Here is a 25,176-nt window from a genome sequence, read left to right as displayed (position 1 = left end):
TGCTGGGGCGGCCTGGCCTGAACAAGTTGGCAGTTGTTTGGAATCTTCTCCACTTGTAGTTTATCTTCCAGTCAGTCGAATGATTGATTTCAAATTGTTTGGAGATCTTTTTAAATCTCTTCCCAGACTCGTAGGCATCTATAACCTTCTTTCTGAAGGCCTCAGCGAGCTCTTTTGATCGAGGCATGGTGACGCCGCACACTTCAACAACAAAGAGCAAACCAAACTAAATGTCTGAGGTTTAAATAAGACAGGTTCCTCCAAGATTCTCTCTGACGATGTTCTAATCATTTGCACCTGAGCTGGTGCACCTCATTCTAATTTTAGGTATTTGAAGTGGTGATAAATGTAGGGGTGTACTTACTTTTTCCACATGCGAAATTTGCATTTATGTTTATTTAAATTATACAATGGACTACAAAATGTAAATGTTTCATAATATTTGTTATATTATATCACCTTTATCTATCAATATTGTTGAAATGAAGATCAAATAGCTGTATGTTGAAATATGTTGAAAAAGTCAAAACTTTACATGGGGTGTACTTACTTTTTCACATGAGTGTATATATATAAAATACACACACATGAATAGTCGACAAAAAATGTAATCACCAAGGTAAATGAGCAGTGTGACATATACAGTATACAAAGTGTGGGGCCGCCGCACATATGTGACCAGCATGTGGAATATGCACATCTTTTCCCGGCAGTCTTATCATCGTGTATATATAAGCGGATTGCAGCTCTTGGCCGGTACTAATATCCAGGATGGCCACAAGAAGAGACCTCAGTGACTGAACGGGTATGTAATTGTTGTTGCGCGTTTGGTGGGCGCTTCAGTGACAAAGTCTGCAGAAAATGTTGGCGTGTCACAAGGAACTGTCTCAAACGTGATGTCAGCCTGAGAAAGAAGGAAAGACATCATCATGGAAGAGCAGAAATGGGCGGAAGCGCATACTCAACAAGCATGATGCTTGGGCATTAGTCTGTACTGTGAGGCGAAACAGGAGAGCAATGGTGGGCAAAGTGTTTGCTGAGTTCAACATGGGACTTGAGCATCCTGTATCGTCAAAAACGGTCAGAAGATAACTTCACAGGGTCAATACCATAGCGAGGTTGCTTTGCACAAACCGCTTGTAACACCTGGCAGCACCCATTTGCAGGTCCATTGGTGCAAGAAGCATAGGCAATGGACTGCCAAGCAGTGGAGGAATGTGATATGGTTTGACTAGGCGTTCATCATGTTCTCGACAATTGGACATGTGTACATGTGGCGACAGCCAAGGAAGCTCTACATCTCTGAGTGCCTGGTCCAGTGGTCCACAGTAAAAGGTTCTGGTGGTTCTATAATGGTGTGGGGCATGTTTGCCTGGCATGGTCTGGGCCCATTCATTTCATTAGAATGCAGGGTTGATGCAGTGCACTGTTACCGTCCTGAGCAATCATCTGCATCGCACCATGAGGGTGGTTTGCAGAGCACAAGGACAAAGGTACCCATCTTCCATGGCTCTGCCAATCACCGGATATCAATCCCATAAAGTATTTGTTGGACTGTCTGAAAAGGTGCCTACGACAGAGGTTTTCCCCTCCATCAAACCGACGTGAATTGGAGGACTTCATTGTAGAAGAAGAGTGCCACATTCCTGCAGAATACTTCCAGACCCTTGTTGGCTCCATACCATGTTGTGTCGATGCCGTCCTGGATGCACAATTAATTCAGCATGCTACTTGCAGCCTCATCTTGTGCCTTGTGCACATCACCTTTGACTGTGTCCATCTCGGCTCAGCTGAACACATTTTGTTTGGCCTGGAAAAATTGAAATACACACCAAAGAAACGTAATAAATCTAGCCAGACATCGAGGTCGAACCACCTTCGTGATTGCCTCCCGTATCATACGTATTGCGCATGACTTCCCTTTTACATTCACACAAGATTTTTGAAGGACGGTGATGTTAATGCTGTGTGGAGTGCTGTCTTTCATCTTTTCAGAAATATTGCAGCAACAGCACTTTTCAACATCTTATTTTTGGCCCTAAAGAATTAGCTCTACATTCTAAAACCAATATTGTAAAGAAAATGCTTGATCAACTTCATATGAAAATGTCACATATTGGTCTTGTTGGCTGATGCTATGGCAGATTTATTCTTTATGGAGCTTATTCTCTATTTACCATTACATCGTGTATTTCTTTGTTCTCATCACCAAGTGAGTAACATTCAAATGTTTGTTTGTCTCTTTGCAACAATTGCCAGTCGACCCTGAGTGTGTGGACATCGGAAATGGACCAAAATGTGCGTATAATTTCTTCTTTCTGAAAGTAGCATTTCTGCTTGCTTTGCATCTCCGTTTTTTATTGCAGTGCAGTTGTTGGTGTGAGCCAATTAATATTGGTTTGGGATTCATTTAATTCAGCATGCTATTTTGCAGCATTACTAAGGAACAGGGAAATTGATGATGCAGTGCCCCTGCACATTTGGGCATGATTTGGTGATTTGCTCAGTGTGCTGGTGATGGCTCAACTCGTTTTTTGTGAAAGACCGTGTGGGATCTTTAAGGCCCACCAACTAATACCAGAACACGGAACACCCAATCTTAATGTCCATCTGGTGGAGGACACACATGTTGGTCTTTTATTCCATATTCTTGAAGCAGTTACATGGTATAAGAAATGTTTTCAGTTGCCGTAATTTTAATATCACTAAGTTGTTGTTTAAGATGATCTTTTTTTGTTAGAGGCAGTGGGGCATGGCAGATTTGCCAAGTGGCTATTTCTCTCTTAATCCTTTACATCATAATTAAAATATGTTGGTTTTATTGCCTGACCATTTAACTGTAATTTTAATTTGCTGGAAGGCCTGAAGCACAATTTCATTTTGCCTGTGATGATTCTGGTTGACTAATTAAATGTTTCATCATTGCATTTGCATGAATACATGTTAGTTAACCATTGCAGGAAGAACCATTCGTTCACATTGAGGGAATTTTTTGCAGAAACCTCTGTGCCCAAAGACTCTGTCTTTCTTTCTTTTTCATTGCAGTTCAAAAACTGTAATGAAAAAAAAGTTGTTTGTATGATGTTCTCACTACTGAGTTCTTTACACATTTTGCAAACCAATCTTAAATTTAGCTGCAATTTCAGGATAGTGTGCTGGTATTGCCAGTGATAAAATGAGCTTTAATCGTGCACGGTTTCTGGATTATAATGTCGTTGTCAAAATATATTCTGTTTGGAGCATGCGGGAGAAGTGAGGGTGAGATTAAATGAGAAAATGAAAATTGAGAGAAGGAAGGGATGATGAGTACGGTATTTCACCATATGGCATGTGGTATAACCAAAGGCGTCCAAGTTAAATTATCAAGGAGATACAAAAAGATTCAGATTTTCGTTCAGCAAGTTTAATTGTAATATCCTTCATTACAGTTATTTCACATATTTTACCTTCACATACAGTCGTGGCCAAAAATATTGGCATCCTTGCACTTTTTTAAAATAACTTTTTTTCAATTTTCTCTAAAAAAAAAAAAGTTGAAATTTACAAAAGTATTTGGTCTCCACAATTCTTTATTTCACTGTTAATATTACAGAACCTTTGTTTTTGATTCAGAACTTAATTTATCCTTTTAAATCGGAAAATAAAAAGAAATGGCATTGACAAAATTATTGACACCCTAGACTTGATATTTGGTAGCACAGACTTTGGACAAAATAACTACAGTCAAGTGCTTCCTACAGCCATGAGTGAGCTTCCCACACATCTCTACTGGCAGTTTGGCCCACTCTTCTTGTGCAAACTGCTCCAGTTCTCCCACATTTGAAGGGTGCCTGCTACCAACTGCTGTTTTCAGATCTCCCCACAGGTGTTCAATGGGATTTAGATCTGGACTCCTTGCTGGCCACTTCAGAACAGTCCAACGTTTTGACTTGAACCATTCCTGGGTGCTTTTTGAAGTGTGTTTGGGGTCATTGTCCTGCTGCAAGTCCCATGACCTTCGACAAAAGACCCAGCTTTCTTACACTAGGTTGAACATTGCACTCCAAAATGCCCTGGTAATCTCCTGATTTCATGATGCCATGCACACATTCAAGCCACCGAGTGCCAGAGGCAGCACAGCAACCCCAAAACGTAATTGAACCTCCTCCATGTTTAAATGTAGGGAAGGTGTTCCTTTCTTTGAAGGCTTCATTTTGTTTTCTGTAAACATCGAGATGATGTGCTTTACTGAAAAGCTCTAATTTGGTGTCATCTGTCCACAGGACATTCTCCCAGAAGGATTTTGGCTTGTTTAGGTGTGTTTTGGCAAACTCCAGTTGGGCTTTCTCAGCAGTGGGGTCCTCTTGGGTCTCCTGCCATAGAACCCCCTTTCATTGAGTTGGTGACAGATGGTGCGAGTTGAAACTGTCGTACCTTGTGTTTGAAGTTCAGCTTGAATCTGTTTGGCAGTTGATCGAGGTGTTTTCACCACCATTTGAACAATCCTTCGCTGCAATCTTCAATCAAGTTTTCTCTTGCAGCCACGTCCAGGGAGGTTGGCTTACAGTGCCATGGGCCTTAAACTTCCTGATAACATTGTGTACGGTGGACACAGGAACATCAAGGTCTCTGGAGATGGACTTGTCGCCTTGAGATTGTCCACGCTTGGCTACAATCTTGTGTCTGGCCTCCTTAGACAATTCTCTGGTTTTCTTTCTTTTCTCCATGCTCATTGCTGTACACACAGTGACACAAAACGACAGAATGACTCCTTTTCTCCATTCAAACTGGTTGAATGAGTGATTTTTATATTGCAGGTGTGGGGGATTTCATTGAATTTCCTATGCTGATGGTTACAGCAGCAAAACTGTGACCTATTCTCATTGGCGTCTGACTGTCTGACTAAAGTATCAACTGTTGACCATATCCCATGTTTGGCCTTGGCAAAGCATTCTCTCAGAATGAGGCTTTTTGTCAACTTGGAGTGGTGTTATGAGTTATTTCGACCCTGGGGGAAAGTATATTAAGCCGACACGAGTTGTGGCTGGCTGAGATGTTGGTGCGGGCTGTGCATGATTGTAATGACTGTGATGTCATCCATACTGGCGTTATTGTCCTACACACCACTTCAGCATCTTCCATGCATGTATTATTTGTATGTATTAATAAATCTCTTGTACACTGTCCGAGTTCGACCAGGTGCTTATAAAACCCATGACACAGGCAACTGCCTGTGTCATAGGTGAGACTCACCAGAGGTGAGTTCAATTCCAAAGTGAAGGAGAATCACCTACTTGAAATGTAATTATTTTTAGCAACTTCTAAAAGGTGCCAATAATATTGTCCTGGGCATTTTAGGATTTCTGTGTGGAATAAGCTAAGATTTAGTGATCTTTTCAGCTTTTTTTTGTTTGTTTTGTTCCACTGCAAACCAAAGAAATACACATGTGGATACCAAAATATTTTTTGATTTCAACAATTTTCTGGAAGAAATGGTGCATTATTTGAAAAAAGTGCTGGGGTGCCAATATTTTTGGCATGACTGTATATATATCGAATTCCAAAGCTATTTAAGGTCCCGGTAAATCGTCTTCTGTATTCCTTAAATGAAATACACGGCCAGCCTCTCTTGCCAAGCTCTTCTGCAAATTGTCAAACATTCAGTTTGAATTCTTCTATTAAACGTTTACGTTTTCTCTTACTTGTACTGCCAGCAGGCATTGTACGACAGGGACTTGTAATGGTATGGACAATTTCGTGAAATTATATGAAATTCAACAGTCTGCAGGATATTTATACATTTCTCATAGATGAGCAGCATGGTTTCCGGTCACACCAGTACTGGAAACCACGCTGGTTTTAGTACATCTGTACAGTAAACCTTAATTATTACAACACTTTCTCAAGATATTCATTTTAACGTTAATTGGTTATTTACAGCAGTTGTGTTTAAAAAGAGCCGTTCGTTGGTCATTGATAACAAAGCCGCGTCAACATCGCGTATCTCCACGGGTGTGTTCAGTTATCAAGCAGCTCAATAGTGCTTGCCAAGCCAGCTGTTCCTTATTAACTGTTTTCAATGTTAGTGCTTGCTGGAGTGCTTAAGCCACTTGGTGAGCACTCTACAAGAAACTTGGTAACTGAACACACCCCGGGGCATGTGGAGAGGAAAGCTGGCTTGTGGGGTATACCCGTGCGCAGGTAAGACATGCCTGAAATTTTCATAGAGCACTTTTTTTTCCCAGGTGTGGGATATACCAGGGGGCGGGTTATTTGTAGGAAAATACGGTAGAAGAGAAGGAAAATATGGCTGAGAGGAAAATTGGAGCAAATGGCCATGCATGAAACATTAGTTTTGCAGAAGGGAGGGTCAAAACCTTGAAAATCAAATACACTTTTGATATTCAAATTTCTAATGAAAGCAAAAAAAAAAAATCTCCAAAATATTGTAGCTTAATCACTAATAAATTTATCGTTGACTGCCTCTCCCAGCTTTCACATCCACTGTAATGCATGCATCTCTTCTCATTCTTTGCATTTTTTATTCATTTATTTTACATTTGTTGTTTATTAATTTCATTTGCTCATTCTTTATTCGGAATTATGCATGCATTGTATGGCTTCTATTCTTTCCTCTTTGGCATGCATCCTTCTGGCATGCATTCCTCCTCCTTTCTGTTCTCTTCACACCACAGCCAACATGAAGGACATTGAGAACAATAATCATCAGCAGCAGGCGGATGATGACCACGCTGCTCCTCTTTCCCCAGCCTTGGCCCTTTCTTCTCCTCCTTCTGCCACCTTGGGCACCCAGGCTGGACTGTCCCTTGAAACAGCGGGTAACCTGCGTCCTACACCTACGCCAGCCTCTTTGCAAGAACGCATCTTATCTGCACCAGGCAGTGAAGAGGCCATAGAGCGACTTAAGGTAAGATTGTTGTCACATTTTTGTTTAGCTCACCTGGAACGATGTTCAGGGGAGCTTATGCGATGGCGCGTCGTCTGTCAATCCCTCAGTCCATCCATCTGTAAACACTTGCAACTACTTGTCCGAACCCGCTTAAGGGATTGTGACCAAACTTGGCACAAATGTTATTTGTTATGGAAAAAAAATAGGAATTTGCTTTTTCCTCTGAAACTACATGCAAAATTTTGATGAAACTTGACCACAACCTTCATCACCCATGATATACCAAAGTATGTTCACGGCATTAAAAAAAAATCTGCACCTTTGGGCATCTATGTACCAATGTTTGTTCAAGGCATTGAGAAAAATTGGGGTCTGAGGAGGTATACGGGGTTGGGGGAGAGGGGTGAGGTTGCTCCCCAAAATAGGTATGTTATTGTTTGTATGTTTAAAGTCTTGTGATTATGTTAGTATGATTCTACATGTTGCCCTGTCTTCTAGCAAGCATTCAAATTGGTTTAAAAACTTAAAACTAGTCAGTGCAGTATACTGTTTATTCTACCAGGTGAGCGTCAGGGGTATTGCCCTTTTTTTTTTTTTTGCTTTAATTATGTGCCTCGAGTGAATCACAGAAATGGTGCAGAAGAAGTACAATTTGTCATGTTGGTCAGATTTCGCATGCATGCAGTCACTACAACAATAACCAGTAATCTGATGTCCTTGTGGTGAAGCCACTATGCTGGTATCCCAAAGGTTGTTTATCCAAATCTGGCTGAAAGTAACTACTCTCATAAGTAAATTGATGCATGTTGTTATTATTAATCCAGTCAATTTAAAATAGTAAAAGTTTATAACTGAAAAAAGCTAGATTTACTAGTCGTTAAAGCCGACGTTCTGTAATTATCCACTCGCCTTGGTCACAGCAGATGAATAAGTGAAGAAGAAGCTTGAGAATCACCACATGACATCTGCCGGTTGTGGGTTGAGTTGGTCTGTGAACCAATTTTGGCGTCATGTGATGGTTGCAGACAGCGTGTGAGAGATTATATAGACTTGTCCCATGTCCCATGTACCAGGCAAATGAAATCGCAAACCATCCGTTTGGTTGAGCGATGGGGATTCAACTCTTTCCCAAATAGCTTCCTTTTCTTTACACCTCTAGCAAACCACTTTTTTATCTGTCTAAAATGACCACTTGACTTATCAAAGCTGTAACCATGCGGGTTCAAGTGCGTATTACAGCAGAGTTCAAAGTCCCTTCATAAACTGGACGACAATGTTGGTTCATACGGGCCTTAAGGATTTGCCGAGTTCATGCATATACGATTCATATTTGCCGAATTTATATTTGCCGAGTCATATTTTCATATTTGCCAATTTGAAATTTGACAATTTGACATATTTGACAAATTTGACATATTTGAAATTTGACAATTGAATTGTAACAATTTGCGAATTTCATATATTTTCATATTGCGAGTCATATTTGCCGAGTTTGCATGTTTGCCGAGTTCATACGGTTCATGCATAAGCATAGTGCTTGAGGGTCGGTGCATGTTGTGTCTCCACATCTGATGCCATACACCAAGTCACCTTTCTTATTCTTCCGGATCTTGTCCTTAACATGAAATAATTGGCTGCATACAATTCTGTAGGGTTTATATGATGTAACAATGCCAAACTTGGAGAAGGATGTTTTCACTTTTTCAGATAGCCGAGCCACATATGGAATGGTCACTCGTGTCATATTTTCTTGAGATAATAAAAAAGTAGTTTGCTTTTGAGAATCTCAATGCTATTGCATAAGCATCTCAATGCTATTGAGTGACCCAGCTGAGGCTTCCAGGTTGGAAGCGACCTATGGTCTGCACATTGCGGGATTTCTTATCCGTTGGGATTGGGAATTGTAAAATTCAAGTGGTCACAAGGGAGATAGTGAGCTGCTTTCCCTTAATGTTTCTTGTCTGCTCGGAGGACTCCCTAGTATTGTACCTATGATGCGTCTGTTACAGGAGACCGAGAAGATCATCGCGGAATTAAATGAGACCTGGGAGGAAAAGCTGCGGAAAACTGAAGCCATAAAAAATGAAAGGTTGGAGAAAGTCTGTGTTTTGCAGTCGCCCTCTGTGTTTCTTTGATGTTTCAATTTTTCCTCATGTGTGCAGCAGTTATGCCATAGAGAGACGGTTAATGACCTGTTTTCACTCTGTGATGTTAACGCTGACCATATATGCACACATTTTCCCTCATGCTCAACTGTCAAGAAAGTTATAACAAACCATTCATCCTGGCTATGTAGTCTACGTAGTTGACCCACTCAGCTTGTAAAGTTTTGAAGTGGCCACATGTTTTTCGTTTGGAGTTCTGCAGAACATCCCTGTTACAAGTAAATGATTTGTAAGATGAAAATCTATTTGAAGAGCCTTTCACTTTGGAATTGTACAAGTTCTACAAGAGCAAGCTTTTAACAAAATAGACCCAGTATAATTATCAATAAAATAAATTTGATAACAAATAGACACCAATATAATTATCGATGCAATACATATGACCATTCTGCTTTGTGTTTAAATGAACTTATTATTTTTGTGTGCTCTTAGGGAGGCCTTGTTAGCAGATATGGGTGTGGCGATTCGTGAGGATGGAGGGACGGTTGGTGTGTTCTCACCAAAGAGGGTGTGTTTTCATCATGATACTCCTTTCTACAACACAAATACACACACACGCGCGCGCACACACACACGCACACACATAGCTCCATGCTCTTTACGAAGCCTCGGTTCTGCCCAAGCAGTTCCCTGCCTTCCCTGCCGAGGGTTACAATCCCAGAAGGATCAGCACTTTGACACAGGAAACTCACCTGAGGATGCAGAGATTTGGAATTTAAGAAAGATGCTACCGATAACTTGCCACCTCGTTACAAAATCCATGGTGGGATCTTTAATGTCCACCAAATAATATTAGCAGACAGGACATAGATGTAAAGCCCATCTGAGGAACGGTGCACATATTAATGCATCCCCCTGCCTGTTGAACACCAGGATGACAATTTTTAGCTGGGCCCAGATTTGAATACCTCTAATATATCCTGCCAGCTCGCTTTCTACAGTCACCTGCAATACATAGATATAAAATGACCAGCATGGCAGGTGTACACACCAGTACCTTGATATCCATTAACTGGAAATCACACCAAATTTGCTAGATGCATGTCTGTGTAGCCTCAATTCCAAAATTAGAACGTCAACCTTTCAGTTCTGATAGGATTGTGCAAAAGGAGCAAGTGACCTTACCTCTGAGTTGTCTGGACCGGGTTCAAATCCTGACACAACTATAAACTGTCAGATTGGTGCACTTCATAGGCATGGAGTTGCATCACAAAGGGTGTTGTCTCTCGAATAGTCATTAAGCTGGGTGTCCCATCTACTAGCATTAGTTGGTGGACATTAAAGATCCCACAGTGTCTAACCTGAAGAGTAGGTGACATATCGCCATCTTGCTGAACAAATTCCAAATTCCTGAAACTTCAGTCGAACATCAAACCTGGCTGGCCGGTTTGTGAAAGATTTGCACCAAAAACGTTCTCCATCGACCCCACAAGAATGTGGGAATAAGTTGGGCCTTCAAAAGAATGTAATCTATGTGTCTGTACTAGAGATAATTTGGTGAAAAGCCATAGAAACAGTTTTTATAACATTTTGTCATGGGTCTTAAGGGTCACACCATTCTCACATTTTGCCCTTTCCATTTCTCTCATGCGCGTTTAGGTAATACTTTAATTTCACTTAATAATTCGAGAAAACCCTCGGATAAAATACTTTCAAACATAAACTACATCACATCTACCCTGCAGGTACAAACATATTTTTGATTTTTTTTTTCTTGCTTCATCTTCATTCATCAATCCAAGTGTTTTTTTACGGCATGCTTTCTTCGTTTTATTTTGCTCATTAACTCTTTTTATTGATGCTTTTCTTTATCTTGGCACATCCCATAAATCTTTCTGTCAATCTCTCTTCTTGTGTGCTATGCCGTAAGTATTCTTTTCCTCCTCATTTTATTCATGTTTTCCAAGACAACTGCTGGCACTGTGAGTGGACAACAATGTGAAGTATTGTCCAATCTTGTTGGGGTATTTACCCCAAGAGAGGTTTGTTCACATTCTGTTCCCTCTACTTTGTGATTGTGGTATGTTCCTCAATCCTTGTGATCTGTGCCTTTCCTATCATCCATGTCCTTCTCCCTTTGCCCCTTTAATTTGACCATTTATTGGTTTAATTCTCTACACCGCCTACAAAAATTGACTTTTATTTTGGATCTACTTTTAAAATGAAATTCTAAGACAAAGACTGTGATGCCAGGACATTTAAAATTATGGTATGCAATTTAAACTCAACGTCTATCTTCTTAAGATAATACAAAATACCGTATCATCCTGCAAGCTAACCTTCGAGCAGTTAAAATAGTTAGGCAGCTTAGCAATTTTTGGGGGAACGACTTTACAAAAGTACCATTTTTATTTTAGTGGTCCATTGGACCATATGCAATAGAATTAGGACCGGAGGCAAGACATATACAGTGTTTGACTTTTGCGCAAATACGACTCGCACAGCATAATATCGAGCAACACATTTATGCAAATAAATCATCAGCTATTGGAGTTGGACTAAAATCGTATATACATAAATTGCTGGACAAATTACCTTGAACAACATGTTGTCTGTTCTAAAGCTATATTGTCATTACATCCTTGTAGTTGCGTACATGTTAGATATATGAGAGGTGCGCGAGTCACAAGTATAACATATTTGTATAAACACTCGGTATTATATTACTAATTATTATTACATGGAAGCGTAAGATTTATTATGCAGGCATGCATAAGTTTTACAAATAACACTGCATGTAATGAAATAAAAGTTAGCCTCCTTGTTGAAAATATATACATAATTGGTTTTTGTCCTTGGTTTTTGTCCAATAAAAAGGTGAAGAACACTGTATATTTCTTGCCTCCGGTCCTAAATCTATTGTATATGGTCTAATGGACCACCAAAATAAAAATGACGCTTTTGTCAAGCCGTTCCCCATTTTCGATAAATATGCTGCTAAGCTGCCTGACTAAAACAGCAACTATTCTTGGGATCAAGATGCACTTTGGGGAGCGCACTTTAATCGAGTATGGACGGTCAGTAATGCTATGTTCCTGGTCCATGTTTGTGGTTTGGTTCCGTGTTTTATGGATGACCATATGAACTTTCCACTCTGACGGGATTGACTGTAATCTCGCGAGAGCACGCCTCATGGCATTGTCCTTAATAATAAAGCAGTATATTACACAGAAGCAGTAGGCATTTTAAACAGTATCACGGTATTTTAAACCATTTCAAATGGTTGCTAAGAGATAGGGCAGCATGTAGAATCATAATAAAGGAATCACAAGACTTAAAACTAAACAACAGATATATAATTAAATAATCAATCGGGGTTCCCAATCAAAAATATTTTTACGCCCTCGAAAAACCATGAATATGCAGGGCACAGGACCGCGAATGTATGAGCAAGTCACATGTTATGACCGCGATTCTGCGGGGTCTGTGAATATTGGGATTGCGAATGCCAGGGTCCTACTGTGTATATATGTGCTTTCAGTGGATGTGTATATACAGTGTCTTCAGAAAGTATTCACACACCTCAACTTTTTTCACATTTTGTTGTGTTACAGCCTGAATTTAAAATGGATTAAATGGAGATTTTTTTGGTCACTGATTTACAACCCATAATATCGAAATTTTTACACTAACTAATTAAAATTTTAAACCTGAAATGTCTTGAGTCAAAGGTATTCAAACCCTTTACTGTGACACTCCAAATTGAGCTTAGCTGCATCCAGTTTCCTTTGATCATCTTTGAGATGCCTCCACAACTTTAGTGGAGTCCACCTGTGGCAAATTCAATTGATTGAACATGATTTAGAAAGAAACACACCCTTCTATATAAGGTCAAACAGTTGACAAGTGCACGTCAGAACACAAACTCGACCATGAAGTCCAAGGAACTATCCGTAGAACTCCAAGATATAATTGTGAAGAGGCATAGATCTGGGGAAGGGTATAAAACAATTTCTAGAGTGTTGAAAGTTCCCAAGAGCACAGTGAGGTCCATCATTAGGAAATGGAAAGAATATGAAACTACACAGACTCTTCCTAAAGCTGGCCATACGACCTAACTGAGCAACCAAGCTAGAAGGATTGTGGTCAGGGAGGTGACCAAGACCCCAAATGACCACTCTGACAGAACTGCAGAGTTCCTTGGCAGAGATGGGAGAACCTCCGGGAAGGATAACTGTCCCCGCTGCATTTCACAAATCTAGGCTTTATGGGAGAGTGGCCAGATGGAAGCCACTCCTGAGAAAAAGGCACATGACAGCATGCCTGGAGTTTGCAAAAAGGCACGTCAATGACAAAGCATGAGGCAAACAATTCTGTTGTCTGATGAGACAAAAATTGAACACTTTGGCCTGAATGCAAAGCACTACGTCTGGTGAAAACCGAGCACAGCTCATCGCCCATCGAACACCATCCCTACCCTGAAGCATGGTGGTAGCAGCATCATGCTATGGGGATGCTTCTCAGTGGCAGAGACTGGGAGACTTGTAAGGATAGCGGGAACAATGAATGGAGCGAAATACAGGCAAATCCTTGAGGAGAACCTGCTTCAGAGTGAAAAGACGTTAGACTGCGACGAAGATTTACGTTTTCACAGGAGAATAATCCCAAGCATACAGCCAAAGCAACACTGGAATGGCTTCAGAATAAGAACGTGAAAGTCCTTGAGTGGACAAGCCACAGCCCGGATTTGAAACCCACAGAGGATCTGTGAAAAGACTTGAAAAGCACTGTTCACCGACGCTCCCAATCCAACTTGACACAGCTTCAGCAAATCTGCAAGGAAGAATGGGAGAAACTCCCCAAATCCAGATGTGCAAATCTGATAGACATACCCAAGAAGTCTCAAAGCTGTAATCACTGCCAAAGGCATTTCTATGAAGTATTGACTCAGGGGGTTCAATACTTATGTAAATTAGATATTGCTGAATTCATTTTTAATTACTTTGTAAAAATTTCTAAAAACAAAATTCCACTTTGATATTATGGGGTATTATGTGTAGATCAGTGACAAAAAAATCTCAATTTTATCCATTTCAAATTCAGGCTGGAACAACAAAACGTGAAAAAAGTCATGGGGTGTGAATACTTTCTGAAGGTGCTGTAAGAATGGGAGTATGTATGTGTCTGTGTGACTGTATGTATGTGTCTAACAACTGTACATCCGAAAATCATAGAAAAAACAGGGCTGGCTCGATCTCCACGAAACAAAAAAAAAAATTTGTGTGTTTCTATTAAGTAAAATACACAAACAGACACTTCTCAAAATATATAGAATGATTAGCCTCGTTTCCACCAACTGTCAGCGTAAGGGTTCTGCAGTTCGAGACATCCCCTAGGTGAATGAATGAATGAATGAATGAATATGAATGAATGATCGTTTTAAAGCCATTTTCCCCGCTAGAGCGGGGGTTAGCCTTGCGGGTCCCATGACAATCATGGTTCCCTGTTTGAGGCAATGTTTTTATGGCCGGATGCCCTTCCTGGCGCCAACCCTTGGTTGTCTCTTACGATGCGCAGGGATACGGTGTACCTATTCTAAGCCGGGGTACACACCGTGATCATTCATCCCAGCAAGTTGGTACTCAATTTGCCGACCTCGGAAGGATGACAGGCTGAGTCAACCCCCCTGGTGTTCATTTAGCGATCAACCGGGATTCGAACCCAGGATCCTAGGATCCCAAGCCGGCACCATAACCGCTAAGCCAACACCATCCCCTAGGTGTTGCATTATAAATTGTTAATTCTGAAAAGTTACCTCTTCTGCAAAGAAGTATAATGCGACTGAAACATTCATTGTGCACAAAGTCGACTATTGTTTTTTTTACAATAACCTTTTCTTTTGTTTCGAACTATTGTTTGCCATTTGAAACGTAATGCATCAACCTATGATTATTGCCATTTTAAAACAAGCTCTTTGTTTGACATTTTATTGTGATAAAAAAAAAAAAAAAAAACACCTTTAGAGGCCATTTTTCCCCGCAAGCGGGGGTTGGCCTTTTTCGGGAACCGTGGTTGTTGTTGTTTTTTGGTCCCCTTTTTGAAGCAATGTTTTACGGCCGGATGCCCTTCCTGACACCAACCCTTTTTGCCGCCTTTAATGACAAACAGGGAATTACCAGTGAACTGGTACTCAATTTGCCGACCTCGGAAGGATGACAGGCTGAGTCAACCCCCCTGGCGTTAATTCAGCAATCGACCGGGATTCGAACCCAGGATCCTAGGATCCTAAGCCGTCACCCTAGCCGCTAGCCCAACACCAGCATAATTGTTCAGAAATTGTTCTATTCAGAACTGATAATTGTTATAATTGTTCAGAAATGCTGATAACCACTTCTTATATTTCTTCATCTTTTTGAATGATGTGTACATGATGCTTTTAAATTCCCAATATTATTGAAAAAATATTTAGATAAAATAAGGCAATTTATATCCATTCAGGAATTCTGACATTGTAAATTAAAGCTTTTAAACTCAAAACCAGGATCAAAGAAGGGAGCCTACTTTATGGCCTAGTACATTTATTTGTCTCATTTAAAATCTTGCATTTTTGTCTTATTCAGACACCACACCTGGTAAACCTTAATGAGGATCCCTTGATGTCTGAGTGTCTCTTATACTACATCAAGGATGGAGTGACCAGGTGGGTGTCACTCCAGCTTTCCATTCTTTGACAGCCAATACTAACGGTTTATAACTACCACATGTAGATAAATTGTTTCTGCCAGTTAGGTATTGCAGTAGCACGTTCAAGGATAATGTTATTCAGAAAGTATTGGACCCCTTCCTTTGAAGAAAGTAATGCATTAAACCTAGTATTTACTGCTGGTAAACCTGCTAATATTCACTGGTGGGCTTTAAAAATCCCATTGTACCTTTCAAAAGGAGGATGTCATTCAGGAGGATGCACTGGTGCACTTGCACCCAGGACACATTCTGAATTTCTCTACTAATCTACAGGGTACACCATTTTCTATCACCAGAATAGCCACATCTTCAACAATGAGGCAACCAGCAGACAGGTGTTCCACACATTTACTCGGGTTTTTTTCGAATTAACTTTAATTTACTCGGGTTTTTCTCCAAGGATCAGTGTCAGAGTTGTTCAGTAACTGCCACATGCTCCTGGTATTGGTAATGTATGTATTGACTTAACAGTTTTGGGGAATGTGGACCACACTATGGTTTGGGGGGAATGTGGACCAGACCAGTTAAGTATATCATATCTGGCTAATGCCAGCACTGGCCTCTCAGCTGTCAGTTGTTTTTGGTGTAAAATTTATATGTATGTATGTACATATGAGTTGGTAGGTAGGTACAGTCACGTGAAAAAGTAAGTACACCCCATGTAAAGTTTTGACTTTTTCAACATATTTCAACAAACAGCTATTTGATCTTCATTTCAACAATATCAACAGATAAAGGTGATATAATATAACAAATATCATGAAACATTTACATTTTGTAGTCCATTGTATAATTTATATAAACATAAATGCAAATTTCGCATGTGGAAAAAGTAAGTACACCCCTACATTTATCACTACTTCAAATATCTAAAATTAGAATCAGGTGCACCAGCTCAGGTGCAAATGATTAGAACATCGTTAGAGAGGATCTTGGAGGAACCTGTCTTATTTAAACCTCAGACGTTTAGTTTGGTTTGATCTTTGTTGTTGAAGTGTGCGGCGTCACCATGCCTAGATCAAAAGAGCTCTCTGAGGCCTTCAGAAAGAAGGTTATAGATGCTGACGAGTCTGGGTAGGGATTGAAAAAGATCTCCAAACAATTTGAAATCAATCATTTGACTGTCCGGAAGATCATCTACAAGTGGAGAAGATTCCAAACAACTGCCAACTTGTTCAGGCCAGGCCGCCCCAGCAAGTTCAGCCCGAGAGGAGACCGCAAGATGCTGAAAGAAGTCTCTAAGAACCCCAGAATGTCATCACGGGACCTACAGGTAGCTCTTGCCACTGTTGATGTCAAAGTGCACGAGTCTACCATTAGAAAGAGGCTGCACAAATTTGATCTACATGGGAGGTGTGCCAGGAGGAAACCTTTGCTGTCCAGAAAGAACATCAGGGCAAGACTAATGTTTGCCAATGAACACCGAGGCAAAGACCAGCACTTCTGAAACAATGTGCTCTGGACAGATGAGTCAAAGGTAGAGCTATTTGGCCACAGTACCAGAAGACATGTTTGGCAAAAACCAAAGACAGCATTTGACCAGAAGAACCTGATACCAACTGTAAAGCATGGTGGTGGAAATATGGTTTGGGGCAGCTTTGCTGCATCAGGGCCTGGGCAGCTCACCATCATAGAATCCACTATGAATTATTCATTGTACCAGAGGGTGCTTGAGGATAATGTGAGGCCATCGGTCGGAGAGTTGAAGCTCAACCGAAGGTGGACCTTGCAACATGACAATGACCCTAAACATACCAGTAAATCCACCAAGGAATCTGAAAAGAAAGAAATGGAGGGTTCTGGAATGGCTAAGTCAAAGCCTGGATCTAAGTCCCATCGAGATGTTGTGGGGGGATTTGAAACGAGCCGTGCATGCAAGAAACCCCTCAAACATCGCACAGCTGAAAGAATTGTGCATGGAGGAGTGGGCAAAAATTTCTCCCAGTCGATGTCAGAGACTGGTAGACAGTTATAAGAAACGCCTACTCGAGGTTGTTTCTGCCAAAGGTGGCAATACCACCTACTAGAGCCAAGGGTGTACTTACTTTTTCCACATGCAAAATTTGCATTTATGTTTATTTAAATTATACAATGGACGACAAAATGTAAATGTTTCATAATATTTGTTATATTATATCACCTTTATCTATCAATATTGTTGAAATGAAGATCAAATAGCTGTATGTTGAAATATGTTGAAAAAGTCAAAACTTTACATGGGGTGTACTTACTTTTTCACGTGACTGTAGGTAGGTGAGGTAGGTGTGTTTGGGGGTGAGAGAGAGAGAGAGAGAGAGAGAGAGAGAGAGAGAGAGAGAGAGAGAGAGAGAGAGAGCGAGAGAGAGAGAGGAAGAAGAAGAAGAAGAAGAAGAAGAAGAAGATGATGATGATGAAGAAGTGTATGGACTAAATGGTTGCAGTGTAGTTTGTCTGTTTCAGCCATGCACATCTGGATTTAGTGAGTTTCTCCCATTCTTCCTTGCAGATTTGCTCAAGCTCTGTCAAGTTGGATAGGCAGCGTCAATGAACAGCAGTTTTGAAGTCTTTCCTCAGATTCTGAATGGGATTCAAGTCTAAGCTTTGGCTGTCTGGGCACTCAAGAACTTTCACGTTCTTGTTCTGAAGCCATTCCAGTGTTGCTTTGGTTGTATGCTTGGGATCATTGTCCTGTTGGAAAGTAAATCTTCGCCGCAGTCTAAGGTCTTTTGCACTCTGAAGCAGGTTATCCTCAATGATTTGCCTGTACTTGTCTCCATACATTGTTCCCTCTATCCTTACAAGTTTCCCAGTCCCTGCCGCTGAAAAGCATCCCCATAACATGACGCTGCCACCACCATGCTTCACGGTAAGGATGGTGTTACATGGGTGATGAGCTGTGTTAAATTTCCACCAGACGCCGCACTTTGCATTCAGGCCAAACAGTTCAATTTTTGTCTCATCAGACCACAGAATATTTTGTCTCATGATCTCAGTCTTTCACGTGTCTTTTTGCAAACTCCAGGCATACTGTCATGTGCCTTTTTCTCAGGAGTGGCTTGTGTCTGGCCACTCTCCCATAAAGCCGAGATTTGTGAAATGTGCAGAGATTGTTATCCTTCTGGCAGGGCAGGTTCTCCCATCTCAACCAAGGAACTTTGTAGTTCTGTCAGAGTGGTCATTGGGTTTTACGTCACCTCCCTGACCAAGGTCCTTCTTGCCCAGTTGCTCAGTTTGGTCAGACAGCCAGCTCTAGGAAGAGTCTGGGTAGTTCTATATTGTTTCCATTTCCTAACGATGGAGCTCATTGTGATCTTGGGAACTTTCAACACTACTAGAGTACACCGTTTTAAGACCAGGGCCCATAACTTGACTGTAAAGAAGATGAGAGGTAAGACAATTTTAAAGCAGGGGCCTTTCAGTTGGAACGTGGTTAATGCATGGAATGGTAGTGCTTGTGGAGAGGGTGGATAGGTTTAAATGGGAATTGGATTGGTACCTGGATGCAATGGAGGATACACCGTTTGACCCTCCTCTTTCCCTCACAAAATTCAAATTGTGCTTTCTCAATTGTAGGATTTGTATTTACAAATAAACGTACAATTGTACCAAGATTATGTCACTTTATTTACATTTTAGGTCTGTTGTCATATTTACAGAGGCCTGAGGATGTGGGATGGGGTGGTGACAGGTGCTTTAATTGTTGGCATTAATAACAAGGAAATTGGGTACTTGTGAACTTAGTAAATCTTTCCTTTTGTTTATGGCTGCACAGCTATTCAGTGTGACCCCCAGGCCAATACACATGAATAGGCAGCACTTCCTCATTTGAATGTTCCCATTGTATGGGCAATAACATTGAACTAATGTGTTTTTAATAAGGTATTCAATGCTGCCTTAATAAGGCCAATCACTTAGTGATCTGTGGCTGATTAACTTGACATTAAAATCAGTCTCTCAACTCTTATGGTCAACTTTAGGTTGCTGACTGCTTGAGATACCTTGAAGTATCCTTTATAAGGTCCAAGATACGAAGATATATTCTGATGTGCAAGCTGTAAGGTTTTCATGAATATTGCATAATACTTTTGGGAATTAGAGATGATAGAAAGTGTTTCTTGCTATTGAGTGGTTTAGACTTTAGCTTATTATAATTGCAGACTTTTGAGCTATCGTTTCCTTTTTGTGGATAAAATAAATGCTGTTTGTGGCTGATAATGATTATCACCCTCAGGATTGGTCGTGAGTGTGCCGAGTGCCGACAGGACATCGTCCTCAGTGGACAAAATATAATGGAAGAGCATTGCATCTTCCGCAGCGAGAGCGCGCACATCGGCGAGGGTACATTACAGAATGAAATGATGTCCTAATAGAAAACGAGATTTTGCAAGCTAGTTTTGCAGGTGATATTAATCGTGATGGTGACTCATTTTTGATGCACAGTGGTTGTGACTCTGGAGCCATGTGATGGAGCCGAAACATACGTGAATGGGAAGAAAGTGACGGAGCCAATGTTTCTTCGGTCCGGTAAGCATCGCATCGAACAATGCAGGCTTGCATCCCTGAAACTTTGCCTCACTTGGAGTGTGCAGTATGTTGCACGTGCAGATTTTCCTTTTGGAGCCTCAGCATTTGAATCCTTATAAAATCTCCTTAACTTTCACGGGATCCGATGAGTTTCTCATCCAAGTCTCATCAAATTTCATCGCATCTCATGACTTTTTTGTAGGAGTTTTTGTAATGCCAAATATACGGCCTCTGTCTTACCGCTAATCAAGCCTCCCATGTTTTCTTAACCTCCTTCTCGATTCAGGCACTCGCCTTATCTTGGGCACAAGTCACGTATTCCGCTTCAATCATCCAGAGCAAGCACGAGCAGAGCGAGAACGCACACCGTCTGCAGAAACCCCCTGCGAACCTGTGGACTGGTCGTTTGCTCAGCGCGAATTGCTTGAGAAACAAGGCATTGACATGAAGCAAGAAATGGAAAAACGGTGCGGGGATTAAGGTCGTGATGCAAATCTGTGCTTTGACAACCGAATCAAATTGCTTTACTTGGAAATGTTATCAAGGATTTTGATTGGGATAATCATCCTGAAGAGTACATTTTCTCAGATTTTTCAAAGTAAATACTTTACACGAGCATTAGTCTATAATATAACAGTGCATGCATTTTGCCGTTGTTCTGTGAAATGGTTCATTGTGATGGATTCTCGTTGTGGAATGTGGCGGTTTTGCATCAGAAACCAAATGTGGGACTTTCTTATTCTTATTTTTTATTTGTTGTTCTCTCATTGGTTATCCCCAAGCGAGTTATATTTGGTTCTTTGCATGGTGCTGTCGTATTGTTTATGGCTTTGTTTTCAAACTATTGATATTTGGTGGGGTGGGGTTATATTTGTAGCCTGCAAGAGATGGAGGTGCAGTATAAAAGGGAAAAGGAGGAAGCGGACCTTTTGTTGGAGCAGCAGCGACTCGTAAGTGAATGATTGTGCAAGTTAATGCAAGTCTATCTACTCCTTTTCCTTTTTGTTGCTTATGTTCCTTCTTTTGTTCTCATCTGTCCATCTTTTGTTTCTCTTTCCAATTCCTGCTGTCCTCCTGCATTTGTTTGCTGATAATCTCACCTTCTTCTTTCTGCACCATTTGGTCTTTCTCCCCTCTTCACCCCTCATGCCCTCTCCCACACCCCTCATTTTTGATCCTTGCCATGGTCTCACTCTCCACTTTGCATATACTCTTTATCTTGATGTCCAACCAGTTATTCTTGCACATGCATGCCCCGTCCTCTTCCTTTACCATTTTAAGCTTTAATTTCCTCTTTGAGGTTTAGTCATCATTACATTTACTTCTCTAAAGATGTTCAGCTGTAACCGATGTTGGTTTAACTACTGGTCTGGATTGCTATTTTCATATTATATGAACAGCAAAATGACAGGTATGTCAATTAAATTGTTTTATATCTGTATGTATGTATGTATGTATGTATGTATAAACTGTGTGTATGTATATACAGTCCATGAAAAAGTAAGTACACCCCATGTAAAGTTTTGACTTTTTCAACATATTTCAACATCCAGCTATTTGATCTTCATTTCAACAATATTGATAGATAAAGGTGATATAATATAACAAATATCATGAAACATTTACATTTTGTAGTCCATTGTATAATTTGAATAAACATAAATGCAAATTTCGCATGTGGAAAAAGTAAGTACACCCCATGAAATGTTTTTTATATTTTTAACATATGTGGACATATCAATATTTGATCTTCATTTAAACAGTATCTATAGATAAAGGTGATCTAATTGAACAAAAAACAATGAGAAATTGACTTTGAAATAATTTATTCAACAAAAAGTTGTTGCACAGTATACACAATTGCATGTACAGCTCGTTTCAAATCCCCCCACAACATCTCGATGGGATTTAGATCCAGGCTTTGACTTGGCCATTCCAGAACCCTCCATTTCTTTCTTTTCAGCCATTCCTTGGTGGATTTACTGCTATTTTTAGGGTCATTGTCATGTTGCAAGGTCCACCTTCGGTTGAGCTTCAACTTGCCGACAGATGGCCTCACATTATCCTCAAGCACCCTCTGGTACAATGAAGAATTCATAGTGGATTCTTTGATGGTGAGCTGCCCAGGCCCTTATGCAGCAAAGCTGGCCCAAACCATAATATTTCCACGACCATGCTTTCCAGTTGGTATCAGGTTCTTGTGGTCAAATGCTGTCTTTGGTTTTCGCCAAACATGTCTTCTGGTACTGTGGCCAAATAGCTCTACCTTTGACTCATCTGTCCAGAGCACATTGTTCCAGAAGTGCTGGTCTTTGCCGAGGTGTTCATTGGCAAACTTTAGTCTTGCCCTGATATTTTTTCTGGACAGCAAAGGTTTCCTCCTGGCACACCTCCCATGTAGATCAAATTTGTGCAGCCTCTTTCCAATGGTAGACGCGTGCACTTTGCCATCAACAGTGGCAAGAGCTACCTGTAGGTCCCGTGATGACATTCTGGGTTCTTAGAGACTTCTTTCAGCATCTTGCGCTCTGCTCTCGGGCGGAACTTGCTGGGGCGGCCTGGCCTGAACAAGTTGGCAGTTGTTTGGAATCTTCTCCACTTGTAGATGATCTTCCGGACAGTCGAATGATTGATTTCAAATTGTTTGGAGATCTTTTTAAATCCCTTACCAGACTCGTAGGCCTCTGTAACCTTCTTTCTGAAGGCCTCCGAGAGCTATTTTGATCTAGGCATGGTGATGCCGCACACTTCAACAACAAAGAGCAAACCAAACTAAATGTCTGAGGTTTAAATAAGACAGGTTCCTCCGAGATCCTCTCTAACGATGTTCTAATCATTTGTCCCTGAGCTGGTGCACCTGATTCTAATTTTAGGTATTTGAAGTTGTGATAAATGTAGGGGTGTACTTACTTTTTCCACATGCGAAATTTGCATTTATGTTTGTTTAAATTATACAATGGACTACAAAATGTAAATGTTTCATGATATTTGTTATATTATATCACCTTTATCTATCAATATTGTTGAAATGAAGATCAAATAGCTGTATGTTGAAATATGTTGAAAAAGTCAAAACTTTACATGGGGTGTACTTACTTTTTCACGTGACTGTATATATATATATATATATATATATATATATATATATATATATATATATATATATATATATATATATATTCGGTCTTCACTTGTATATACATATACTTGTTACTTCTTTGCATGTGTGTGTACACATATACTGTATGTATGTATATATATATATATATATATATATATATATATATATATACATATTATATGTATGTGTATCTATGGTATTAAATTGATATACTGTATGTAGGAATATTACATGCGCAAACCAGGAATCGAAACCATATATGGTATTGTTTAACTTGTGAAATGCTTTGTCATGAAAGGTTTGCCCTTGGAATTTGGCTCATTTTTTTCACCTGAAAAGTTCTCACCTTGGATGTTTTCTGCCGTTAATAAGTCTAGCATTTCTCAGCAACAACACCTGCACTGCATGGAAAAGGAAAACTTTTCACTTAACATCACTAATCCTATTACCAGAACACTTTTTATATTCGTCTTAGATTTCCTTTTGTTGGCTTTGTTCTTTAAGCGTGATATCTGTTACTCAGTTATATGCTAGACATGGAACTTTTGCTGTTTGAATAGTTGTGTGATAAACTGTTTGCAGCTCACTTGTGGTAACGTGGTTGATTGACACTTCTGTCTCTGTGGAATCTCACAACTAACTTTTTAGGAAACATTCTACCAATTGTGTTTACATGGTCTAAAGGTCATAGAGAACCAACAACATCAATTATGAACGCACATACGGACTGTTACATGAGACAATTTAATGTACTTGACTTTGGACAAACACAGTCGCTGACTTTGGAGAAGTGCCATCACTTCCTGGGACACCTGGGTACCGGTGAGGCCGTCTTTGTGACGTCGTCTTTATCTCTGCAATTAGTGAGACAATAAAGGAGAAATCCCCCACCCGTCATCCCCTACCAATCCCATCTCCACAGATACCACCAACCCATGGGGTTTAACCGTGCTCTATACTCTTAATGCTCAGCATCAGAGCGAGGATACAGCACGTAACATTTTTAAAGTTATCACTCGGCCAGGGTTGCAATCGAATAGCCATCCTCACAGACAAAGAGTGGATGCTCTTACCATTACTATATCCCATTGTGTGGTTATTTTGACGTATTTTGACATGTACAGCCTCATTGCAATTTGATGTTCTCTCAGAATTATTGGAGAATATTCAAGCTTGCCACCTTTTTCTAACACCGTGCATTAACCTCTTATAACCACTGCCTTCTAAAAAAAACCAAGCAATAATTGGTTAATCACTACCAACCGGTATATTTGGATTATGTGGTATATCCTGATGTAATTAACTTATCTTTTAAAATATTCGATACACTGAAGTGTTTATCACTAAGGAACCTGAAACAGGAAGCTTTTTTTTCGGAGCAGCTTAAATTTTGTTTATAAAAAATAAGAGGGGCATCGAGCAATCATATGATAATCCACATGAATGTTGCTTGAAGTATTTAAAGCTGAAAAATGAAAATGGTGTTAAAATCAAATTAATAAAGCTAGTTTCCACATGACAGGGATTAGTGTCACCCATCGGCCTAGAATGATGGTTTTACCTTTTTAATAATTCTTTAAAACAAAAAAGGGTGGTTCTATCACACTTGATCTAAACCGTTTCATTTATATCTGTAGTGGCTTAACTTATTCCTGCAAAAGTTTTACAGGGACACAATGGGTTAAACGTATAAATTGAGAAGTGATTTGTGTCTTTAGTCAAAGATAAATATCCTACTCCTGACAATCGTGTTTTTCTGTGAACAGATTTGAGCTTCCTTCTTTGCCTTTTGGGTTTTTTTTTTAGCAACTACT

At 40.2% G+C, this 25,176-nt stretch overlaps 1 protein-coding gene across 2 annotated transcripts in view; it reads left to right on the top strand.

Moving 5' to 3' along the window:
• Positions 1-25,176, top strand: part of LOC144888127 (kinesin-like protein KIF1C) — a 270,641-nt gene that overhangs the window by 239,586 nt on the left and 5,879 nt on the right. Inside the window, exons 13-21 of one of the 2 annotated variants that reach the window (XM_068112313.2) lie at positions 2,260-2,298; positions 6,675-6,907; positions 8,899-8,978; positions 9,487-9,562; positions 15,615-15,694; positions 19,949-20,055; positions 20,158-20,241; positions 20,528-20,708; positions 21,119-21,191. In XM_068112313.2, the coding sequence (XP_067968414.2) occupies positions 2,260-2,298; positions 6,675-6,907; positions 8,899-8,978; positions 9,487-9,562; positions 15,615-15,694; positions 19,949-20,055; positions 20,158-20,241; positions 20,528-20,708; positions 21,119-21,191 (953 nt within the window). The remainder of the gene's footprint in view (positions 1-2,259; positions 2,299-6,674; positions 6,908-8,898; positions 8,979-9,486; positions 9,563-15,614; positions 15,695-19,948; positions 20,056-20,157; positions 20,242-20,527; positions 20,709-21,118; positions 21,192-25,176) is intronic. The other variant, XM_078775707.1, reaches the window with a different exon arrangement.

The sequence above is a fragment of the Myxine glutinosa genome, chromosome 4 (genome assembly GCF_964187855.1).
Source record: "Myxine glutinosa chromosome 4, kmMyxGlut1.1, whole genome shotgun sequence".
Lineage (NCBI taxonomy): Eukaryota > Metazoa > Chordata > Myxini > Myxiniformes > Myxinidae > Myxine > Myxine glutinosa.
This window is presented reverse-complemented; position numbering and strand designations above follow the sequence as displayed.